This window comes from Solea solea, chromosome 17, assembly GCF_958295425.1.
Source record: "Solea solea chromosome 17, fSolSol10.1, whole genome shotgun sequence".
In the NCBI taxonomy this organism is placed as follows: Eukaryota; Metazoa; Chordata; class Actinopteri; order Pleuronectiformes; family Soleidae; genus Solea; species Solea solea.
The window spans coordinates 8509965-8531525 of NC_081150.1; the positions used below are offsets into that span (position 1 = coordinate 8509965).

General features: G+C 40.9%; 1 protein-coding gene and 1 long non-coding RNA gene across 19 annotated transcripts in view; one reads left to right on the top strand and one right to left on the bottom strand.

Annotated features, from left to right (window-relative positions):
* Positions 1–356: 356 nt before the first annotated feature.
* LOC131443574 (uncharacterized) lies at positions 357–3894 on the top strand. Its single transcript, XR_009233655.1, has 3 exons — positions 357–648; positions 2099–2286; positions 3520–3894. It is a non-coding gene; the product is annotated as an uncharacterized LOC131443574 (long non-coding RNA).
* Positions 3895–3898: 4 nt separating this feature from the next.
* The window catches only part of epb41l2 (erythrocyte membrane protein band 4.1 like 2), a 46252-nt gene continuing 28589 nt past the window's right edge, over positions 3899–21561 (bottom strand). For 2 of the 18 annotated variants that reach the window (XM_058613267.1, XM_058613269.1), the window contains exons 13-24: positions 21227–21399; positions 20060–20136; positions 16144–16194; positions 15181–15240; positions 13281–13448; positions 11488–11571; positions 10486–11097; positions 9247–9375; positions 8859–8957; positions 8600–8680; positions 7366–7483; positions 3899–6874 (exon numbers count right to left, since the gene is read on the bottom strand). In XM_058613267.1, the coding sequence (XP_058469250.1) occupies positions 7376–7483; positions 8600–8680; positions 8859–8957; positions 9247–9375; positions 10486–11097; positions 11488–11571; positions 13281–13448; positions 15181–15240; positions 16144–16194; positions 20060–20136; positions 21227–21399 (1642 nt within the window). In that variant the 3' untranslated portion in view covers positions 3899–6874; positions 7366–7375. Of the gene's footprint in view, positions 6875–7365; positions 7484–8599; positions 8681–8858; positions 8958–9246; positions 9376–10485; positions 11098–11487; positions 11572–13280; positions 13449–15180; positions 15241–15929; positions 15966–16143; positions 18535–20059; positions 20137–21226; positions 21400–21561 lie in introns of those variants that run through there. The other 16 variants (XM_058613271.1, XM_058613270.1, XM_058613280.1 and 13 more) reach the window with 16 other exon arrangements.

Sequence of the window (21561 nt, forward strand, 5' to 3'; positions counted from 1 at the left end):
GAGGACATTGCACTGACTTGCATTCCTTTCCTGGGGACTTACTCTAACCATAACCCCATAATTACTAATGTCCTAATCTTAACTCTGATCCTAACCTAACCCTTACCTCAGCCTTACTTTAAAACATAGTCATTTACATTATGGGGACTTGATTTTTGTCCCCACAAGGAAGACAAGTCCCCAAAAGTGACTGTGTAAACAGATTTAGGTCCTCACAACATAAGGAATACCAGGCCACACACACACACACACACACACACACACACACAGACAGAGCTAATCTTCTTAGTAATCACAAGGTTTGACTGTTGGAAGAGAACAAAGTTCACATCACCATCAACACCAACAGAGCCGGTGCATTTGCCATAAAGTGAGAGACACTCAAAGAGAGACAAACACAACAGAATCACAACCTGTGGATTACTTGACCACCTTCTACCTTCTAAACAGTGAACTATGATGTGACGCTGAATGTCGTGGACGTGTTTCTGTGCTGTTGCGACGCAGACCAGTGGAGGCCATTTGACATCAGAGAGGACAACTGTTGGGACAACTATGCAGTAGCTCACTGAGACGATTTAGCAGCCACCTGCGAGTTCTTCCCCATGTTCATTCAAACCTAGGGGAATTTAGGGGAACCTGAAACCTGTAAGTTTACATTTATGTATTTCTAATAAATGTTGTGTTTTATAAACAACAATGCTGTTCTTCTTTTTGGACTTTTCAGCAAATATGAGTATTTTCTCTGCCATGAGATAAGTTCTTATATGAGCCTGAAATGTAATATTTAGATTTTAAACTATTCTCAAAAAAACTTAGCTACTTGTTGCTAATGTTTAAGATGAGATTTTCAAGAGTACACTATGCGACGTTCACCTGTTGTTTAGTGTTTAAAAACTAATGTTAAGTCATATTCACTGTATTGTTGCCACACATGTCCTGGAGGAACAGCATAATAACAGCACACTAAATAAAATGCACTGTGTGCTTGGAGTTTGAATCATTGTTGGAGATGTTAAGGATAATCTGAATATTCAAATAAATAGATGTTGGGATTATCTTCTGGTAAATTTATTCACTGAAATATGTCATTATTTTGTGTTTAATGCTTCAGTAATTCTGACAGACAGACAGACAGACAGAAACGCCTCTTTTGTATAAGCGTAGTATTCTATTTTTACTGCACTACACACACTGGTGACATGTTATTGTATAGAATAAAATGATTATTCATAATTTGCAGACATATCATTTCACTGCAGAAATAAAGTGACAGCTGAAGTGTCTTACTATTTTGATTTGGAGACATTTTTTTTCATCTGTGATTGCCATTATTAGCACTTCAATGAATATTAATCATTTAATATAAAATGATGTATCATAATCTGCTGCATGCAAACGTGCTTTAAATTGTGTGAACTTTTATTAAGAAAACCCAGTCTCCATGGGGTAGAATCGCGTCTCACAATATGGAGGGACAACACAGTGAATGAGATGCATTACTAGACCTCTCTATTTTATGTTGATACTTCACACACAACAGTGAGGATGAGGTGGAATGATGGGACAACATTAACGCGTGTAAAAGAGGCTTATGTTTTATGCACAACACACATTGTGCATAATCTACACATCCAAAACCAGCGACACAAATCCAGCTTAGTCTTCATTTAGAAACCTTACAGTTGTGAGTCGTTTTGTTGTTGTTGGTTTGATTATGATATTATACACTGCGTTTCATCTTGGTGAATTCACCTCTAGTGCAATGTTGTTGTTGCCGTCTGTTTTAATATGAAACTTATGACTTCCTATGTGCAGCACAGGAATGAGGAATGTTGTCGTACAACACAAGATCTAAATGCTGCTATACTGAGAAACGGAGAGAATCATGTTAAGGTGATAGGCTTCATGAGAATCGCGTGAACTCTTTTGACGATGGTTTGAATCTCAGCTGCATTTGTTGATAATTAAAAGTTACACACTATGGATTTGGAGTGAATATGAATTTTCACTGGGATACATGATGTGATGTGTCAGGTACCTGTCTGTATTATCACGTGACACCTTCTCTCCCCTCTGACTGTGCTCTTCCATGCAGGAGCAGTATGGAGGTGCTCAGTGGCCCCTGGGCTGATTTGGCTCTGCTCCTGCGACAGACCGTCACGCAGACAGACGGACAGACAGACACCTTTCTTCCTCTGTGGATCTTCGGTCTGCTGCTCTTCCTGTCCGTCTGTGTGCTGCTGCTGCAGCTGATTATCTACCTCAACTGGAAACTCAGACAGGGTAGGCATGTTATTAACTTTTCATGTCAAGTTCATGTCCAGACCACTCGCTGTGTTCTTTTTACACTGCTGCTGCGCAGCTAAAATGGATAATGTGAAGAGGGGTCACTCTCCAGGGCCACACATACTATAAATATACACATGCACTCCCCTGTCAATGTGGATTTCTGCATGGAGGTGTACTTCAAAAGGGGAAACTCTACTTCATGACAAACCATTCTGTTGCAAACAACTTTTACTTTTACTCCACTACATTTCCTCTGTCTTTGTTACTCATTACTACCAAATAAAATCAGAAGAAGAAGAGTTGGTAATGGTCTGTATTTATATAGAGCTTTTCTAGTCTTGATGAGCTGCTTTACACCAGTTTTGCCATTCATCCATTCACACATCTTTCATAACCATTCACATGCTGCAACATGAGGTTAAGTGTCCTGCTCAAGGAGCCAGAAATTGAACCCACAACCTTCCAAATGAAAGACAACTCGCCCTACCACTGAGCTACTATGGCTCAATCCCCAAGTACATTTTATATCAGATTTGATACTTAAGTACACTAAATGTCATACTTCAAGACTTTTACTTATGTAATATTATAAAACGTGACAACACGTCCTAAAACTATGGTATACTCTAAATTAGGGGCCACAAATAAAAGGTTTTTAAAGACATAATCATCATTAAACCCATCTATATATGCTACAGGCATAGCTAACATTTTAAAAGTAAAATAATACATTTCCTCTTTCTGTGACTATTTCAAAATAAAAGTCTGGCTGTGTTTCACAAGTGAAATGCTATTAATACGAAGGTGCAAAACTGAAATGTTTAGTCTAACTTTGTGAGTAACTGTCTCTTTACGTCACATTTTCATATGAATTCTGGCATAATTACATTTGGCACGAGTGTTTATGTGTTACATGAAATTACTTTTATGTGGACTTAACGCAGCATAATCCTGGTTCAGTCTACTCATATACGTCCATAAACCAAGATTTATGAGAGTAAATGTTTGCTTACCTGATATCACACACCTGCGACACAGTGGGTTGAATCACGTAGTGTCTCTGATTGCGCATGCGCACACGGACAGGCTTAAAAAAACATTTTGGAAACACGGGTATTCGAAAGAATTAGCTACTTTTAAACGGTTTTGTAGGTAATAACCTGTATGCTTTTTTCCCCTTGTATCAATCTTAATGTTTTAACTCAAGTTTCTTGCTTTTATCTACAGTTGAAGCTGAATTGTCGGAGTTTCCGCAGGACCAAAGCGCCCTCTACAGGCGGATGCACAGAACTCGACACAGGAGGAGGAGGAGTGTTGGGTGACGTTCACACACCTGAGCGAGCAAACCCTTGTTCTAGCATTGAAACGTGATAATAAGCGGTTCCAAGAGGACGAAGGTGACGCCGTTATAGGTCGTGATTTGGAGCCACTGTTTGAAACACCCAGAAAAGTTACAAATGTTACACTGACATCATTTATGACCATGTTTAGAGATGAACTCCTTGTTTAAGCTTTAGAAAATACCTTATTTTAAATACTCAACACTTACACATCAACATACAAGAGAAACTTTTGCAGAAATAAACAAGAAAATGCACAGTCCATGCAGAGTATAACAATCCTTTATTCAAACAGTGTTACACGGGGGGAAGTGGCTGTGTGGGGGAGACACAAGACAGTTAAGCTGCTACAGAGAAAAAACCCTTACAGTGATCATTGGTTGTGCTAAGAGAGAGAGCAGTGAGGGAGCGGGGTGTTTTCCATAAATGTTTCTTTCTTTATAAATATTTTGTTGAAAGTGAGTCCGTCAGAATACAAAATGATGCTGGTTTTAATTAACCCCACACTGTCTCACCTGTCCAAACATGACCAATTAAGGTCATGACATTGTGTGATGACCTGCATTATGTTTCCTCTCCATGTGTCATTATGGAGTTGCCATAGTAACCATTAAAACCTACCATAATCCAAAGTGTTTTTCTTTTTTTAAACCTATTAAAAAGTTATTCTATTTTTCCCTGCAATAATCTCACAGAAAATGAACGAGACAGAGCTACAGACATTTCAGAAAAACTGACTCCGCTGCCCCAAAGCTCTAGTAACTGTAATAAAGTGAGTCCAGACTATGACAAAGTTAAATCTGTGGCTAGAAGCAAAAGAGAAAAATGGTGGCAGAACATTTGATTTGTAACGCTGCTTCTTCGATGTCCAGAGAAACAGACAAAAAAAAAACCCGGTGACAATGTTTATAAATATTCGAGAGAGGGAGCACAACAAATGCCACGTTTCAACGACTACATCAGTTTCACAGAAGAGGAGACAAATTATGAGAAAAGCTACAAACAGCATAAGCTTACAAAGCTGCCTAGCACTGCAGGGTTTTCTTTTCTTTTGTCGTTATGTTATTTAAACAGAGTTGGCGGATATAAATCCACCCTCATCTCACCTGGAATGTCACTTAACTGCAAAGCAGAGGTCAAACTACAGTTGATCAGCCACGACAGTCTTTACCACTCCATCATCTGGACGTGCCTCAGTCCATGAAGAGAGCTTTACATTGTTTAGAATTAAGAGGGACCTGCTACTTACAGCATTTCTTCATAAAAAAACAAAACAAAACATGAATTATTCCATAAATTGCCATTATGTCCATGTAGAGGGAACGTGTAAAGCTTTATCTGAACCACTTCTTTGAGTACAATTGATCAAATTTTACTGAATGTCTTTTCTTTGCTGCCCAAACTGCCAAATGTGCATCAACTAAATGCACTAGACTCCAAGAAATCTGCAGTAAAGGGACAAAGAAACTGAATAAAACATAATGGGATTCTATTCAGAGAGTTTCAACTTGAACTACGAACCCTCTGATTCACTATAATCTGCATTTTACTGCTGTGCTGTAACCATTACAGTGTCCGTCTGTCTGCAGTGACAGATTAAGAATCCTTGTGTGTGTGACAATACATTTTTAGCTTTGAAAGTGACACAAAACAATGTGGCTGCGGTGAAAACAGTTAAAACCGAGCAAAGATAATCTTAGCTAGACATCCCGTATGAGCAGAGCTATGCTGTTTACTACACACTCTCAAACCAATCAACACAATCTAACATCGCTCTAAGATATAAGAACCGCGTGGCGACTGGTCGATTTATTTCCAGATTCTCGTTATGTCTAGCAGATTTGCTCGCTACGAAAAGAAGCCGGAGTGTGAAATCAAGTACTACGACGACAAATAGGTTCTGATGCCGAGTTAACAAACAAAGTAAACATTCAACTATTCTGAATTTGAGACAGAACTGATATCAAGTTGTTCCAGACACTCGTCCTGTACCTGTGCTGGCAGTATGAGCACAAAACTTTTTAAATTGCATATTGTGTGTTCAACATCATCCTACAATTATTGAAACTGCCTTAACCCACCGCAAGATGCAAAATAACATGAAAATGAGACTCGGCCGTGCTTTAATAAGAGGCCCAAATGCATCGAATGATTTGTAACGACCATGTAGACACTGTACAATGTCACCATGTTCTCCCAGTTATCCTCCTGTGCACTGGTCCTCTCTCCCAATAAAAAGCCAGTTTGCTGCTGCCTTGCTCACCTGCCGCCCAACAGGAATGGTCAGAGTTGTACAGTGGTCGGGCTCAGGAGAGCAATCAGCTGATTAAAAGCTGTTCATTAAGTTTACTGTACAGAGTTCATTTTCAGTTTCAATTGAACTCACTCTTAAAGTTTTTTACAGCTCCATATTTCCTGTCGTGATCATTAATAACAATACATGATCATGGGACAGAGCTGGTTACTGGTTGTAATGATGTTGTGTTACTCTTTGAAAACCCAAGTTGTATCTCCCTGTTTCTTGAAGGCATTTTTGTTACTGAAAAAAAAGTTACACTTTAATAATCTCCACTTATTGAAATGAGGGAGGGAGTTGTGATTTATCAAATAACTTTTTTTTTTTTTAGGAATGCACTAATAACACTTTCCCACTGCTGATACAGATTCTACGTGCAGAATATCAGTGACAAATTGTGTCAAAAAGTTATGAGAAAGATAAAAGCCTTCACTATTTGAGGTGGCCCTTCCTCCGTGTGGAAAAAAAATTAAACATTTTATAGTGTTACTACTGGTCATTAGTACCCGTGAAATAATCATTACAATGATCTAGCTTTGTCACACCAGAACTGGCTATCAGTGCATCCCTAAAAGTTTTATTTTTGCAATATAAGACACACTATTCTCTCTTTGTAAAACAATCAGTTAAAGAAAACGAAAAGAAAAAAAAGGTACTATTAAAAAATAAAAACACACTACAAATGTTAAGCTAACAAAGTGGTTCTTTTTTGTTCCGTCAGACAGAGTGAGGATATTATTTTTTTTCCTTTTTACTTGGTTTCAGAGTGAGGGATTTAGTTGCACCAGAGACATGTGAGAGCGACCGACTGGGAAAAGATTGGCACCTTCTCTCCACTCCTGCTGTTCATAAGCTCCTCCTCTTCAGTCAGTCATGGTTGGATGTCGAAGGGTGATGAAGGTTGTTCATGTTAACATAGAAAACAGTCATGACGGGCCCTTTAGTTCTGGAAAAACAAGAGTAGAAGGCAATTAGTCTGAGTGCTCGGATGACTGGCATTCAACAGCACACACACACTTCTCCATGATCTGTGTGATGACGGCTGATGATGTTCATGTCTGGGACTTTGTGTCATCAACAAAATAAACCCTACAGGTTCTTGCAGAGTTAAACGGAAAGGACACAAATTGCCTTTCAACATGACATTTAAGTAAGGGCCTTGCTTTGTAGAGGCCACCAATCTGTTTCTACTGAAGCCTGAACAGACAAACCATCCAGATTGTGCTTATTTCATTTTGAAACGTGCTATGCAAACAAAGAAGAATGGCACTCTTTCTGCTATGTGAAGGCTACCGTAGTTCCGTGATGTGCTTGGGGAAGGAAGGAGCGAACAGGGGTCCAGACCTTTAAATTTTGCCAATACCGTTTCCGCCATGAACAATATTATTAATAATAATAATAATAATAATAATATTGGGTTACTATTATTATTATTACCTGAATTCAGTCAATCCTCCTCCTCCTCAGCCAGTTCTGTTTCTTTATGAACCACCACTCTGGTAACAGACATGTCAGGATGTTGCTCTTTGGCCTCCTTAATGGCCTGGGCCAATGCCTGCAGGACCAAAAGGCCACACAGTGGCAGAAACGAGTGAGGCAAGCAGTGGAGAAAGTGGCAATCGGGGAGAGGAGAGAAAATGATGGGAGTTAAATGAAAAACACATAAAAAAAAAAGCATTAAATAATGACAGAAAGGCTGGATTTACAATTAGAGTCTTTTTTACTTCTTTGAGTTAAATGGGATGTAAACTGAAGTAGAAATGACCTGAGATGAAGTAGTGACATTAAGTGGAAACTAAGGAAATTTAATTTCCAACTTAATGTGACACAAATCAGTTGGCAAATCCAGCAACTTAGGACAGACAGGCAACATAAACCAGGGAATCATGCAAATCAAGACCTGAACAAAATAGATTTGGCCTTTTCAAATATTTGAAAATGTCACTGTGCACTCAATGAGTCTATGAACAGTAAGTGAAATAAATATTTATCACCTATTACTTTTAAATATAATATATATCATATAGACTCATTCAAGAAAAGACTTGTACATTTGTTAACAAAGAGTTGGAAACCTGACTGAATACCAGACTAGAAGAATGTATGCACTTAAACCACAGGGTAGATTTATGTAGTATTTCCCAAAAGCAACTAACCAAACTTTTCTCCAAACTAACCAAGACGAGCAACAAAAAGAAAACAAATTAAAGGTGCAGCAAATTAAAGGTTTCTTCTTGGATGTATGAAAGTGACAGAGTGAAGGGACTGATGCAGATCTCAGCCAGTGAGTGGAACTCACTGGACATTTATGGAAACTTCTAGTTAGTGATGGATGAGTTAAATTGTGCATTCAGCCTGCAAGCAACACGATCAACATGTCACCAGATGTTTACTCAGTCAAAGCAACCAGAAAAGAACTAAATGAAGATAAGTTAAGAGTTTGACTTTCTGCTGACAGCAGTTGGCTACATTATCGTCAGTGTTTTTATTTTAGGAACAACGATCCTACACAGTGAAGGTGTAAAATCAGGACCATCAGACATCAGGGCTGTTTTGAAAGGGAGATTCACACTTTGCACATGTTTAAACAGAACAAAGAGACCCATGAGCCACGCTGCGGAAACACCTGCTAAAGACGAGAGATTGATCAGCTGTGTCGCTGAAATCTGACCTTGTCGTGGTCAATGTCACAGTCGCCAGTGATGACGATGCGCTTCTCAATCCTCGTCTCCGATAGGCCGCCCTTTAACGTCTGGAGAGAAGGGCACAGCATTGAAGTCATGCCTGTCGCAGTGGGTTAATTACGAACTAATGAGGCCCACCTGGGCGCAGGTGAGATACAGCGCAGTGACACACATTGTCAGAGCAGATACAGTCCTTAATAGAGCAGCTGCGTAAACCTGTGTGTGTGTGTGTGTGTGTGAGTATACCTTAGTAATGTGTGTGGTTGTCGTAGTACACAGAGATTCAGAGGTGATTGTCTGAGCAGTCATTAACACTCCAGGCTCACCGTCGCCAGTACCATCCAACTGATGGCGGGGAACGACAAGAAAAGGGTCATTAATTAGTTGCAGTTCTCAAAAAATCAAAAAAAAACTAAACTCTTAGAGGGATGAACTAAGTTTTTCACACACAAATAACCTGTAGAGGGAATGAACGAGGGCACCATGCACTGAAAGGAAGCACTTTGGAAAATGGAACACTAGTAATATGCTCTAAAACACAAGTGGTATATGATTCACACATATAATGGAACCCTGAATGGTAACACACACAGAGAATACAGACAAAAGCGCCCTGTGTTACTGAAGTGTGCACCTGTGCGGCTTCGTAAGTGATGGTCTTGGTTTCCGTATGAACGATGGGCACTTCTTTTGTAGCTATCTCAGTTTTCTGGGCAGCAAACGTGTCTGATATAGTCACCATTTCTGTCTTTACCACGGGAGGCTGGGGAGGGAGGAGAGAGACATGTGAGGGGGGAGAGGAGAGAGGGTTAATATATTAAACTTGAGACAGTTGGGGAAACATATAAACATCTATTATAAATATCTATTAGCTTTTTGTTGTTAAGCTGAAAAGGATCTGCTCCACTATCTTATCATTAACTGACGTTTGCATAGCTGGAACTGTAGGTGTGTAATGACAAATGCGGCAAACGTCATGCAACACAAAAACTAAAAATGCATTGAACGCACACCACGAAATGCAGAATACGTGTATGAGCAACAGCCACGACAGCAGCGCCACTAAGGAAACATCTTTGGCGTCACCATGCAGCTCAAGAGCGCGACACAGCACAAGCATGCATAAAACATGAGCCGATGAAACAGGCGACTCTCAAACGACTGGCAAACAAACTGGCAATTAAAATGGAAACAACATGCAAAGATGACATTCAGACGAGCGAGTGGCATTTCCAAAGTGGTTGGCAATGACGATTACCACATTACCATTACCATGGTGACCATGACAAACCAATTACACAGGTACAGGGGAGCGTCTCTGTGGGAGCGTCTCTGCCAAAACACATACACACACATACACACACAGACGACGTGCACATGCAAACGCCCACCACAGGTGGCATGCAAAATGAAAACATGCATCTAAAAAGCATTTTCCCAATTAGCCCCATTTACTTCACAACACTGAAATACAATGTAGAGTAGGAAGCAGTGACGCTAACACATCACACTATGCACAGCGGGGACTACTGTGTTCATGATGGTGTGAAAGATGATGAGATGTTGAAATATATGAATGACATTAAAATGATAGTGTACCAAATCTTGACGTCAACAAAAAAGGAGTGAAATGTACTTTAAAAGCTATTTTGGTTTGTTTGTTTTACTATGAATGAAATGAACTTTGGGAGTTTTCACAGGACAAAGACGAGTGTGAGGATGTACATGGGGCTTAAATATTCACGCAAGCAGGAAGGAAACCGGCACTGTGGAAAGCAGGAAGGGGGAAAAAAGAAGAAGTGGGTGTTTCTACAGTTGGCAGGAAGGATCAAAGCCCAGGGAAGCTCCGGAGTTGGCCCAGTGAAGACTTTACCTCAGAGTAACAAATAACCTGTGGCCTGGGTTCGCCGTTTATTCTGGGCTCCGGCTCTTCCTCTACATGCGCCGCCACAGCCTCCTCAGACAGGGCGACACCATTAGGAGTTTCTTCAGGTGTCATCATCAGATCATCAGTGCTGTCCTCGGTCTCTCTCCCTTCTTTTTCATTCTCTGCATTCTTCTTCATGTCCTCCTTCTGGGACTCCACTACCCCGCCACTGATGTCCTCTGCAGGATGAGAGGTTTCAGCTTGATGGGAAGAAACATCTGGAGCTAACATGTTCTGCTCTGCCGTTTCATCCTCATTTTCCTTGTCCTCTTCTTCTTTCTCCTCTGGTATTTGAGTATGAGAGAGGGATACAGAGACATTTGGATGGTACTCTGCTTCTTCCTCGCTCTCACTCTCAGATGAAACGCTCTCCTGCTTTGCCGCTTTGGCGTCCTTTGGTACAGCCACTTCCTCCTGAACCGTCACTTCCGGTTCTCTTGTTTCCTGGTCTGTAGGTGCGCTGGCAGGAGAGTCAGTTGTGACCGTGATAAGTGCAGGTTTGGTTGCTTTGGAAACTTCTTGGATGACAACGGTTTCCTCTATTTCAACTTCGGCCGTCTATATACACACGCACATACACATGCACACATGTACACATAGTGCACAGACACGCACACACACACACACACAAAATGGAGGTGCACACGCATACCCAAACGCATTGGAGACAAAAAAAAAACAAAAACAAAAAAAATGATCATTGAACATAAATTAAATAAAAATAAACTCAACTGAAAATAAACATAATCCAAAGCAAAAATCAGAGAAGAGATGACAACTGTGGACAACAAGACGTGAAAATGTGAAATACATGTAGGAAGACACAACAAATCACCAGCAACAGCCACCAGGGCTATGGAAAGACAATGAAATGAAGTGAAAGGATAAAGGAAACAACTGATGAGTAGAAGGCTTGTTGGATTAAAGAGTTATGAGAGTTAAGACCACCTTTGCAGATTCTTTGGTATCAGAGATCGTAAAATCAGCTGCTGCTGCTGCTGCTGCTGCCGCTTCTGCATGAGGCTCACTCACCTGCGTGACAGAGAGGTTACCATGGAAATGATCAATCACACATTAGCAGGGACATCCTCAGTGTTAACAGTTAGTGATATAATAATGAGGTTTTTAAAATCACAGAGTTGGAAAAGGGGCAGATTTTGGTCAATAATTCTCCATTTTTGTTCCTGGTGAACTGTCTTTCAAGCACAATCAAGTTCATTTCCACACAGTGTCAGGTTCATTACAACAGGAGAGACGGGATAAGGAGCAGAAAGGAGAACAAAATGATGTGGACTGAAGAGAATTAGTAGACAGATGAGATTATCTTTACCTACACAAACAGAAAAAAGAGACACGACTGAAGTCAGCAGTGCCTTTGAAACAGCAACAACATGTCACCGTGTAACAAATGGGGGTCAAAGTCTGCACTTGATCTAGTCGAGTTAAACGCTTATGTAAAAAAAAACAAAAAACTACAGAGTAAACACATAAAAGGCTCTAAAAATAGAAACTGCTGCTTCAATACGTGTTGCTTTTCACTGTTATTCAATCTTGAAGACGCAGGTGACGCAAAGATTAAGCATGAAGCACATCGTCACGGTCACGTTAAGTCCACTCACACAAGCAAACACATAACCAACCGACAACCGTGTCATTCACAGCTGTTAGTTGTTGTAAGGCAGAATTAGCATGGCCATTATGCATCCACAGGCACAAAGACAGTCATCCAGCATCCACAGCAGGCATTACAATCATCTGGAATGTCTTTAACTTGTGAAAACATCAGGCGAGCATCCTCTATTAAAAGAGGACATATTACAGGTTGTCGGTTTACTTTTACGACGCGTGATGCATTCATGAAGCACGTTAAAGACTCCTCACATAACGCGGACTCTCATTCTCTCAGATACATAATGGTTACATGAATGAATAATAAAACCTGTGTGGATAGATTCAAATGAAAGTAGACAGACTCATAAATATTAATGTGGGGCGGCAGCACCTCAGTAGGAGAGAACTCGGTTGTAGTAGACAGACATGTGGTTAGAACAGCATCTAGTGTTGGTTCAGGAAAACTGCAGAGAGCCTCAGCAGCTGAATAAAAGCCAGTGCATGAGTGTCTACTTAGAAGTACAGAAGCTTTCTCCTATTTAAGGCTCTACGGCAAAATACACTCACACACACACACACACACACACACACAATTGGGAAGAACACAAACGAAGAGATACAAGAAATCACTCTAAAGCACATACACACACACACACACACACACACACAGTGAAACACACCGATGTACAGGATAAAGCATAAATAAAACAAAGGCCATGCTTTGTATCCTAATATGATGGAATAAAAACGGCAGAAAATGAAGGGTGACAACCAGCACAATATCAGCAATTCAGCAAAAATAAACAGAGCAGAATAAAACCCTTATATGCTTGAAAGACCTGTGTGAATCTACTGTAGCTGAAAGGGATGAGCAGTTCTTAAAAATGGAAATAATCTCCCACAGAACAAGCAGAAGGCCAACAAAATCCACTACTTGACGATGACAAATCCCAATTGTGACCAAAAGAATCGGGAGAAAACACTTGTTGAAGACTAAGAGAAATAAAAGACCTGACGGAGCATTTTTTTTATGAAAAACCACAGCAAACCACAGCAAAATGGCATTTAACCAGAACAATTAAATGCTGTCTAATTCAGTTGCCGAATCATCAACATTCAGACAGACATACCACTTGTTGCTGTTGAACGCGTACTGCTGTAGCAGGGGAGGAGGTGAGACGTTTCTCCCACTGGTTGGTCTGAGGAGGAGAGGGAGGAGGCGCCTCCATAAAGGAGCGTTTTAGCTGGCTAATGCTAGCTTGGTGTTTCAGCACCTCGTCTTGGGTCTTATCATGGTCCTAATGGGGGGGGAATGGAGGGGCGGAGGTGGGGTAAGGGAGATGAGGAAGGGAGGAAGAGTCAATGAGGTAAGTACGGTGGTATGGGAGTAGTGGGAATAAGAATAGTATAGAATGAGAGATGTTAGGGGAACAATGGTGGGACATTTATAGAAGATGAAGGACAGGGAACGAGAAGAGAAAGAAGGTCAGAGTGAAGAAAGGATTTGAAAGTAATAATAGGAGGATGGACATGAGACACAGGGACGCAAGGAGGGAAGGAGAGAGGGATATGGGGAGGGGAAAACTTTGGTTCAACAGGACCCACGGACATTAGTCTGTCAAACAGGAGTGAAACAAGAAAGATGCCGTGCCTCGCTGAAGCCTTGAATGAATTCTTTATTTAGACTTTTCTCTTGTATTTTTGTGTGTGTGTGTGTGTGTGTGTGTGTGTAAAAACAGGCTGCAGCGAAACAGAGCTTCTTTATCATCTTTCTTCAGTGAACCAGGAACAGCTGGGCAGAATGTAAAACATGGAACTGAGAGTGATGATCTTTCTCTCCAATCAATGTTACTACTCTCATCTCCTGCCCTGACCTAATTACTCGACTACTAATTGTCATGTCTTGAGGCGACAGTACTGTGGTTAAGAAGTTTCTGTCTAACTTTGACTCTACTCTCTTTAAGATAATATCAATTAGCAATCCATGAAAGGGAGACTATAGTAGGGCTGTAAACACTTATTTTAAAGCATCACTATTGGTCCCATGTCTCACAAAAGGATGTTTTAGTAAGTTATTAAACCACATATCACACAGTGGTAGCAGCCAATCACCAGAGAACAAAAAGGTAACTCTTCAGATGGGTTAGAGAGGCAGGATTAGTCAGGTTAGACAAAACTGCCTGGCAATAATCAATTTTTTTTTAGTTGTTTTTTTTTTTTTTAAAACAAATATGGATTGGAAATACAACCAGATAAAACAAGTCACAAAACAGCATTCACCATGCGCAGAGCATGCATAAATGTCACATTCACACACTGAGCCTATTCACAAGGCCGCGATTGTGAACACTCTGGCTGGAAAACATTACTTACAGAGTAAATCTCATCTGTCCTGTTGTGAACCAGGAGTCATATTAGAGTCATATTTATCCTGAGATGTTCAATTAAAGAAATTACTGTTACTGCAGTTGGCTGAATCTGCATTACTTTTCCTTTGCTTCGCCATTTGATGTCAAGTTAACATGATGCATGTTTGACATATTCAGGCCTTGTTAATATGATAAGACTGTTGAAAGTGCTCTATTATGAGCGGCACCAACAATGTGGCAGTTGTTTGGCACAACAGTGGGTTTACAGTGATAAAATCTGACCAGAGCAGATGGTGAACCCAGATTGAGTTAATAATTCTCACAGTGTTCGTTACCTCAAGCTTCTTCACATAAAACATTTGATTTATCATTTCTTTTATACATGACATTTCCAGCCTGTGTCTTCAACATAGCTGCCATTTGAATTCAGACCATTGCAACATGTCATATTTTCACTTTTCCATACTAAACATCTTTAAAATAATAAACATTCACACACACACACACACACACACATGCATGCACACAGAGCTTGAGAGTGCCAGAGGGCAGCAGTTTTGTACAAAACAGTCACAGAGGAAGTTGAAGTTCTGATGGCGTCGAAAGTACACAGAAAACATGTAGTTCTTATTTTCAGCCATCAGACGACGCCAGTACCAACCTCCAACATTAAATTACTGTGCCTCACATAAATATTGTCCACATGCACTCTCAATGGACTCTGGAAGGCAGACATACAGCAAACAAAATGTGAAATTAATTTTTTTTAAAAGTGGTCAGTTTAAACTATAAAATGACACAAAATAAGAAAAAAAAATACATAAATAAATAAATAAAATGAATGTGGTAACGCAGCCAACATCAGAGTATCAGAGTGATGAAGGCTGGAGCTACAAATTACAAACATTCTGGAACCATTAGAAAATGATTCCTGATGGTTCTCAGCATTGGCTTAGCGTGTAATGAGTGCCAGAACAATTCATTCAAAGCATTCAAAATCACCACCAAACCCATAATGTGCTTCGATTGTGATCGTCAGTATGACTAAAAAGAGAAACCACAGAAATGAACAAAAGCAAAACTGAAAATACAAAACCATGAACTGCAGCAAAGCAACTGAAAGTGAAGATTTTAGGGGAAAGTGCCCGTGCAGGATCAGTTTTTATACTCAGGCCCAATCTGCAATCCTCATATGAATGAATAGGCAGGGTCAGACGCAGGCAAACAGTCACTAATTGCCATTCGAATACTATTTAATTAAAGTAGATATTCCAGATTGGGTCTTTCGTACTGACTCCCTGTCCTCACATTGGGGCAACTTCACCCTGAAAGGGTGAAACAAACCAACCGACACAGCAAATGACCCACAGACCAAACGCACAATCATATAACCAGTTACAATGTGTGAACCTGAGCGACGGCAGCCTCACTGGCTCCAAGTGACTGCTGATGGGTGCAAGTCAGGGAGAGAGTAAAGACAGGTTAGGTTTACCGTCTGTGTGCTCCACCACCACACCATAAAACCACTCACAATCATCTTTACACTACTAAAGTATATTCCATTACACCCATTTGGATTTTTGATTTGAAAAAGCATGCTAGGGAAAGACGGGCCCGGACAAACCTGGGCGGACGTGTCTTCAACGTCACCAGGGCTTACGTCCACCGTCTTAACCTTCAATGCCGTAGCCATGGCGATGGCAGTCATGACAAAATGAGGTGGGGGTGGGGCCAAAGAAAGAAAAAAAACATGACATGGATGTGGATGATGGGAACAGCGACAGCATGTTCTTCCCCCAACAAGCGTGGTGTCAGGGAGGACTGGTCATGTGACCTTTGCATCGAACACACACACACACCCGGGAAACATGACAGTGGTCAACAGGGAGACCGCAGGTGTTACTGTTACAGGTGTTACTGACTGCTTTTGTGCAATAATAATTTACTTTATCTATTGAAGGTACAATGCCATGATTGCTATAGCTCCTGTCCGGAAGGTTCTAAACACACCAAAGCAACATTTTAATCAAAGACTAAACTGAGTTTATCCTCTGAGCTTTCCATCAGAGATCCGATTTCACGTTTAAAATGCAGCCAGTAATTCACGCGTTCTTTCCAACTTCTCTTTTGATTACTAGAGTATTTATTAAGAAAACATTTACTTAAAATAAAAGGCAGACTGGGACTTAGGGGATTAGAGTTAGTTCAACATTGTTTACTCATGACATTCATCAGTAATAATAAACAAATCCGATATGCTTGTCAGGGTTACAGGGTTTTTATCTGCATCTACAGTTACGACATCTAATCTACTAAATTTATCCTTTCTCTGAACTACAAAGGCAAAACGCGGCAACTGACATTTTAGTCGAAAGTGCAAATTACCAGTTAATACCATTATGTTACATCAGCTGACGAGTGTGACATTAATCTCTTAACGATGATTAAGATATGAAAGGCTCCCAAAATATGCTCTACACATCACTGTTATTGTTTTTTTTTTGCCTAAATAACTTAAATATTCTTTCACAGCCTCTGTGTGGTATTTACATCTGGTCATATAACTTTCTCCTATTATTATAATATTAACAGTATACTTATTGTTTCTCTATTTCAACAATGATTATCTTCTGCTAATTCTCTGGGTTTAAATACTTTGAATAATCTCTCTCATTCTAGTCTGTTTCTCAATATTAACAATACAATGGGGTTGACAGGGTGCAGGAATCAAAAGGTAAAGGTAAAAGTGGTGTTTGTGGGATTAAAGTAGGGAGGTGATTGCAGACATTAAGTTTACACACAGAGGGGGTCAAAGAAGAGGAGTGGAAGAGGGTTCGTAGGGTGGGAAATGTGGTCCTGTGTGTGTTTATGCAGCAGGGTCGCACATCTCTTGTGTCCAGCTACCACTCGTGTGCACATGGTGTCTGACGCGAGGAGGCGTGTGTGTGAGCGGAGAAGCCAGCTGGCTGAAACCAGAGCCCAGCTGATCCTCGGGCTGATCGCTTGGGCGTTCGGTGTTAAACACCGGCAAAACAGCCATCCGCTGACTGGACACCACTTTCTCTAGGTAGCACAGGGTCAGACCGAGGGGCGTGGCTAAAATCAGGGCCAGGACCAAAGATTGGCTCGCTGTCAGCATTACAACCAAAAGGAAGACGATTAACAGGCAAGGGAGAAACAGAGGGGATGGGTTCAGGAGGTAGCGATGCATCGACGCGGTCAGGTTAGAGCGAGAGGAGAAATTCAGCAGAGAAAATAAGTAGGAGGAAGAGGGCAGAGAAGAGAGGGAGGAAAAGGAAGAGACAGTTAGAGGACAGGCCAAAGACGACACCGAGGGCAAACGTAGCTGTGTCGGGTGAAAAGGACAAGCTGGGACCAAACTAGTGAACCTGGTGGGGAGATGATGAATGAAAAAGGTCACAAACTGATTCATCTTTATTGCCAAACTGGTTAGATTTGGACACAATCTGGATGTCGTAATTTGAGAAGGAATAACAGTAAGAAACTTAAGTTTCTCGGCTGACTTGAAGATGAGCTTGAACCCATTTAAGGTCAAAGAGCTCAGTTTGTTTATTATTCCTGAAAAGGGCCTTGCAAGCTGACATATCTTTCCATTCTTCCCCGTGGAGAGAAAACACAGAATGAATGAGAAATATTTAACCACTCCTCTCAGAGTGCACCAGCTCCACCAGCTTGATGTCGCTCTGGTTTCAGACAAACCGCTCTCCTCGGCTCCCCAAACCTCTGCTGTGAAGGTCTGGGAGCTTGTTAATGTGTTAGAAGCTTGAAGGTTTTGTGCAAGGTGTTCGAGATCAGTCAAGTTCTCTTCCGAGACGACAGAAGTGTATGAGGGAGGGGCCCACGGTGAGTGTGAGGTGGCTGTGTCATCGACAAGGTCATCGTCTTCAGAGATGTCTGACAGGCCGCGGTCAAGCTCAGAGATGGAGTCGTGGGAGGGGGGGATGGAGGAGAGGGAGGATGATGAGGAGAAGGAGAGAGGAAACATGAAGATTGACTGGTGAAGGAAGACGAACGCAGAAAAGGAGTGGAAGAAGAATACAGTAAAACCAGAGTGAGGCAGATACAGAGGGGTGGGACACATATTCACACAGTGTGGGAGCAAGCAGCAGGGACATTTAAAAAAAGTGGGGGAAAAAAAAAACAGGATGTACAATGAAAAAAAAAGTAATTGCATTTTTTTTTGTTGTCATGAAATTATATCAAAAATGATGTCATGCATGCAAGAGAGGAGTGAAAACAACGCACAATGTGTGAAGGAAAAAAGAGAGAAGGGAAAAGACATAACATTAGTCAGTGCACAGCACACCACAATAGGTGGTAAAGTGAACACAGCATAAGCAGAATACAGTTGTGTGCAGAAATGGTGTCAACGGGGAGTCGCCATTAAAACGAGGGTTAAGATAGAGACCAGGATCCACAGTGCTGGGGTGTGAGCAAGGGAGGGGAGGAGGGAAAAAGGCAAAGTGGGAGGGGCGAAACAAGAGGCATGCATAGCGTACAATAGTGATCCATATTATACTCTAGTGCAAGGATTTAACAGAATGGACACTGTCTTGCTAGCGGACAGAGATGCTGTGAGTAGAGACCGCAGAACCTTGTAGCCTCAGTTTTACTTAAAAATTATGCCGCTCCAATTTCAACATGTGTAGCTGCAAACGCTTCAAAACACTGTCAGTTTAGTCCTTGTTTATATACATATATGCACTTATTGAGGAGATAAAAGGTCAAAGTTGACTGCCTTCTGTTCTTTGTAGAATTCCACCTTGTAGAAAGAAAAAGTTAAACACCTAAAAACCATGTGAAAAAAACAAACGGCACAAGTGCAAGATACCCAGTGTCTGTAATTTCAGACCAGCAGGCACCACATAAATTAAATTGAACCCTCCTGATACTGTGTGAGTAGTTATAATTCTGTCAGGAGAAAACAGCTTCAAACTTTTTATTTAAGTTCTAATTCCAATTATTATTTACTTGCAGCCTATAATTTGAGTGTCATGTTCATAAATCATTGACTTGGTGCAATAATAACAAAACCTGCTTCACCATTTCAATATTACCACCCAGAATCAAGCAACAACTTGCTATGGTTTCCCACACATACAGTATACGCAGGTTTGCAGTGCAAATGGACCTGCTTCTTGACTCAACACTCAGTATAGAGGTTATAGTTCCCCCCCATGTATATATATATATATATATATCATATATTATAACAACAGTGCACCAAACAATTTTAAAGAAAAGTGTAACACAACCTATAACAATTACTGTATGTAATCTATAACATGATTCACTGGATGCTGAGAAAGTCGTGCACTCAGACATCGACCGTCACATATCGATGTCTTTCAATCCCCGACATAAATAAAGTTCGTCCCTCTGACACAGCAGTTGTTCCTGTGGGACAATGTGGGCTCCAAAACACTATAACAATGACTAGGTAGACATATTTGCTTCCATTCATGTTCTCTTAAACACAGAATGTACACACACACACACTCATTCACACACTCACACACCTTAGAGTCATCCAGGCGGTGTTCACGTCCGTTCTCAGCCGAGTCCCTGCCGGCCTCAGTTATGCTGATCATCGGTGCTAAAAGAAAGGGAAACAAAAAAAGTTTAAAAAAAAAAATCAAACTCAACTTCTCAGAGAATATACTGGCTCTTGCAAATATAACCTTTAACCTTTAATTATGCCTTATCTTAACCATAACCATTTAATGCTTAACTTAATGCCTTAAACTTGATCCTGAAAAATGAGTCTCATTGGGACCAGGTTTAGGCTTCCATGAAGATGACTGGTCCTGACAGGGTCAATGTTTATGCCAGAAAAGGTCATAAAGAGGTAAAAAAAAAAGGAATTTACACATAAACAACTATTGCCAGAATACATGAATTAACCCAATCGTATTGCTTTCTTGCAGTGGATTATCGTGTCCAGCAGGGGACACTGTAGGACAGTGGAATAAACCATTAGATCATAGAGAAGTAAAAAGTACACAGCTGCATGAACATGGGATAATTTAGCAAAATCTGGGAAAACCACAGCAAAGTGTGTCCTCTGTCTTCCAAAGACAATGACACTGTGAAAATGGCTCATTTAAAAAGAGTGAATTCATGTTGTTGTGAATTCTACAGGATCGCAGCACTGTAGAGGACTGTTGTGATCTTACATGCTACAAAAATGTAACACAATTGTTTATCATTTTGAAGGCATTGTAGGGTTGTTTTTTTTTTGTTCAGGCCAAAATATAAGAACTGTATGATCCATGCTTTAGGTTTCCATTGTTTCCCATTATGACACGTTATTGCCGTGTACGCTCGGCTGCATCAACATATTCTACTTCTTTCATAAAAGAGGACTTTCTCTAACAAACACATTCTCTTTCTCGGTTTTCTCTGTGTGACAGGAAACACATGCTGCAGCTATTTCCTGTATCTGGTCTGAGCAATGTACACACAGACGTGCACACACACACACACACACACACACACACACACACACAGACAGACAGACACACACACAAGTAATCCTTCCATCCATGACCCTAGTTCCACTTGGTCATCATTCCTTCCATTCCTCTTTCCATCTGTCTATTCATTCATTAAGAATTCTTCAGAGTGAAGCTGGAATGGCATGTTTTGGTGTCACTTTGTAAAGTGTCGTCGTGCATGTGCGTCACCTCCATCCAGACTGCGGCTGATGCGCTTTGATGAGGTGCGTTCAAATCTGGGCGCTGGTCGGTCTATGAGGGAGCTGGCCGTGCGGGTCTGGGCCTGGGTTCGACCGCTGTAGCGGAACTTGGAGCCCAGAGTCAGGAACCGGGGCTTGGTTGGAGGCTCTGGTGTATTTAACCTACAACAAAGAGACAGAAAGAAACAATGAAACTGAGACAATTCCGGTAGCGTAGCATGACTTTGAAACTTGTTTTTTTACTTAAATAAAATGAAATAGTTTTAGTCGTGGATCCAAGTGGAAGAAAGACTAAATGTTTCCAGAGAACCGACCCTTCAACAG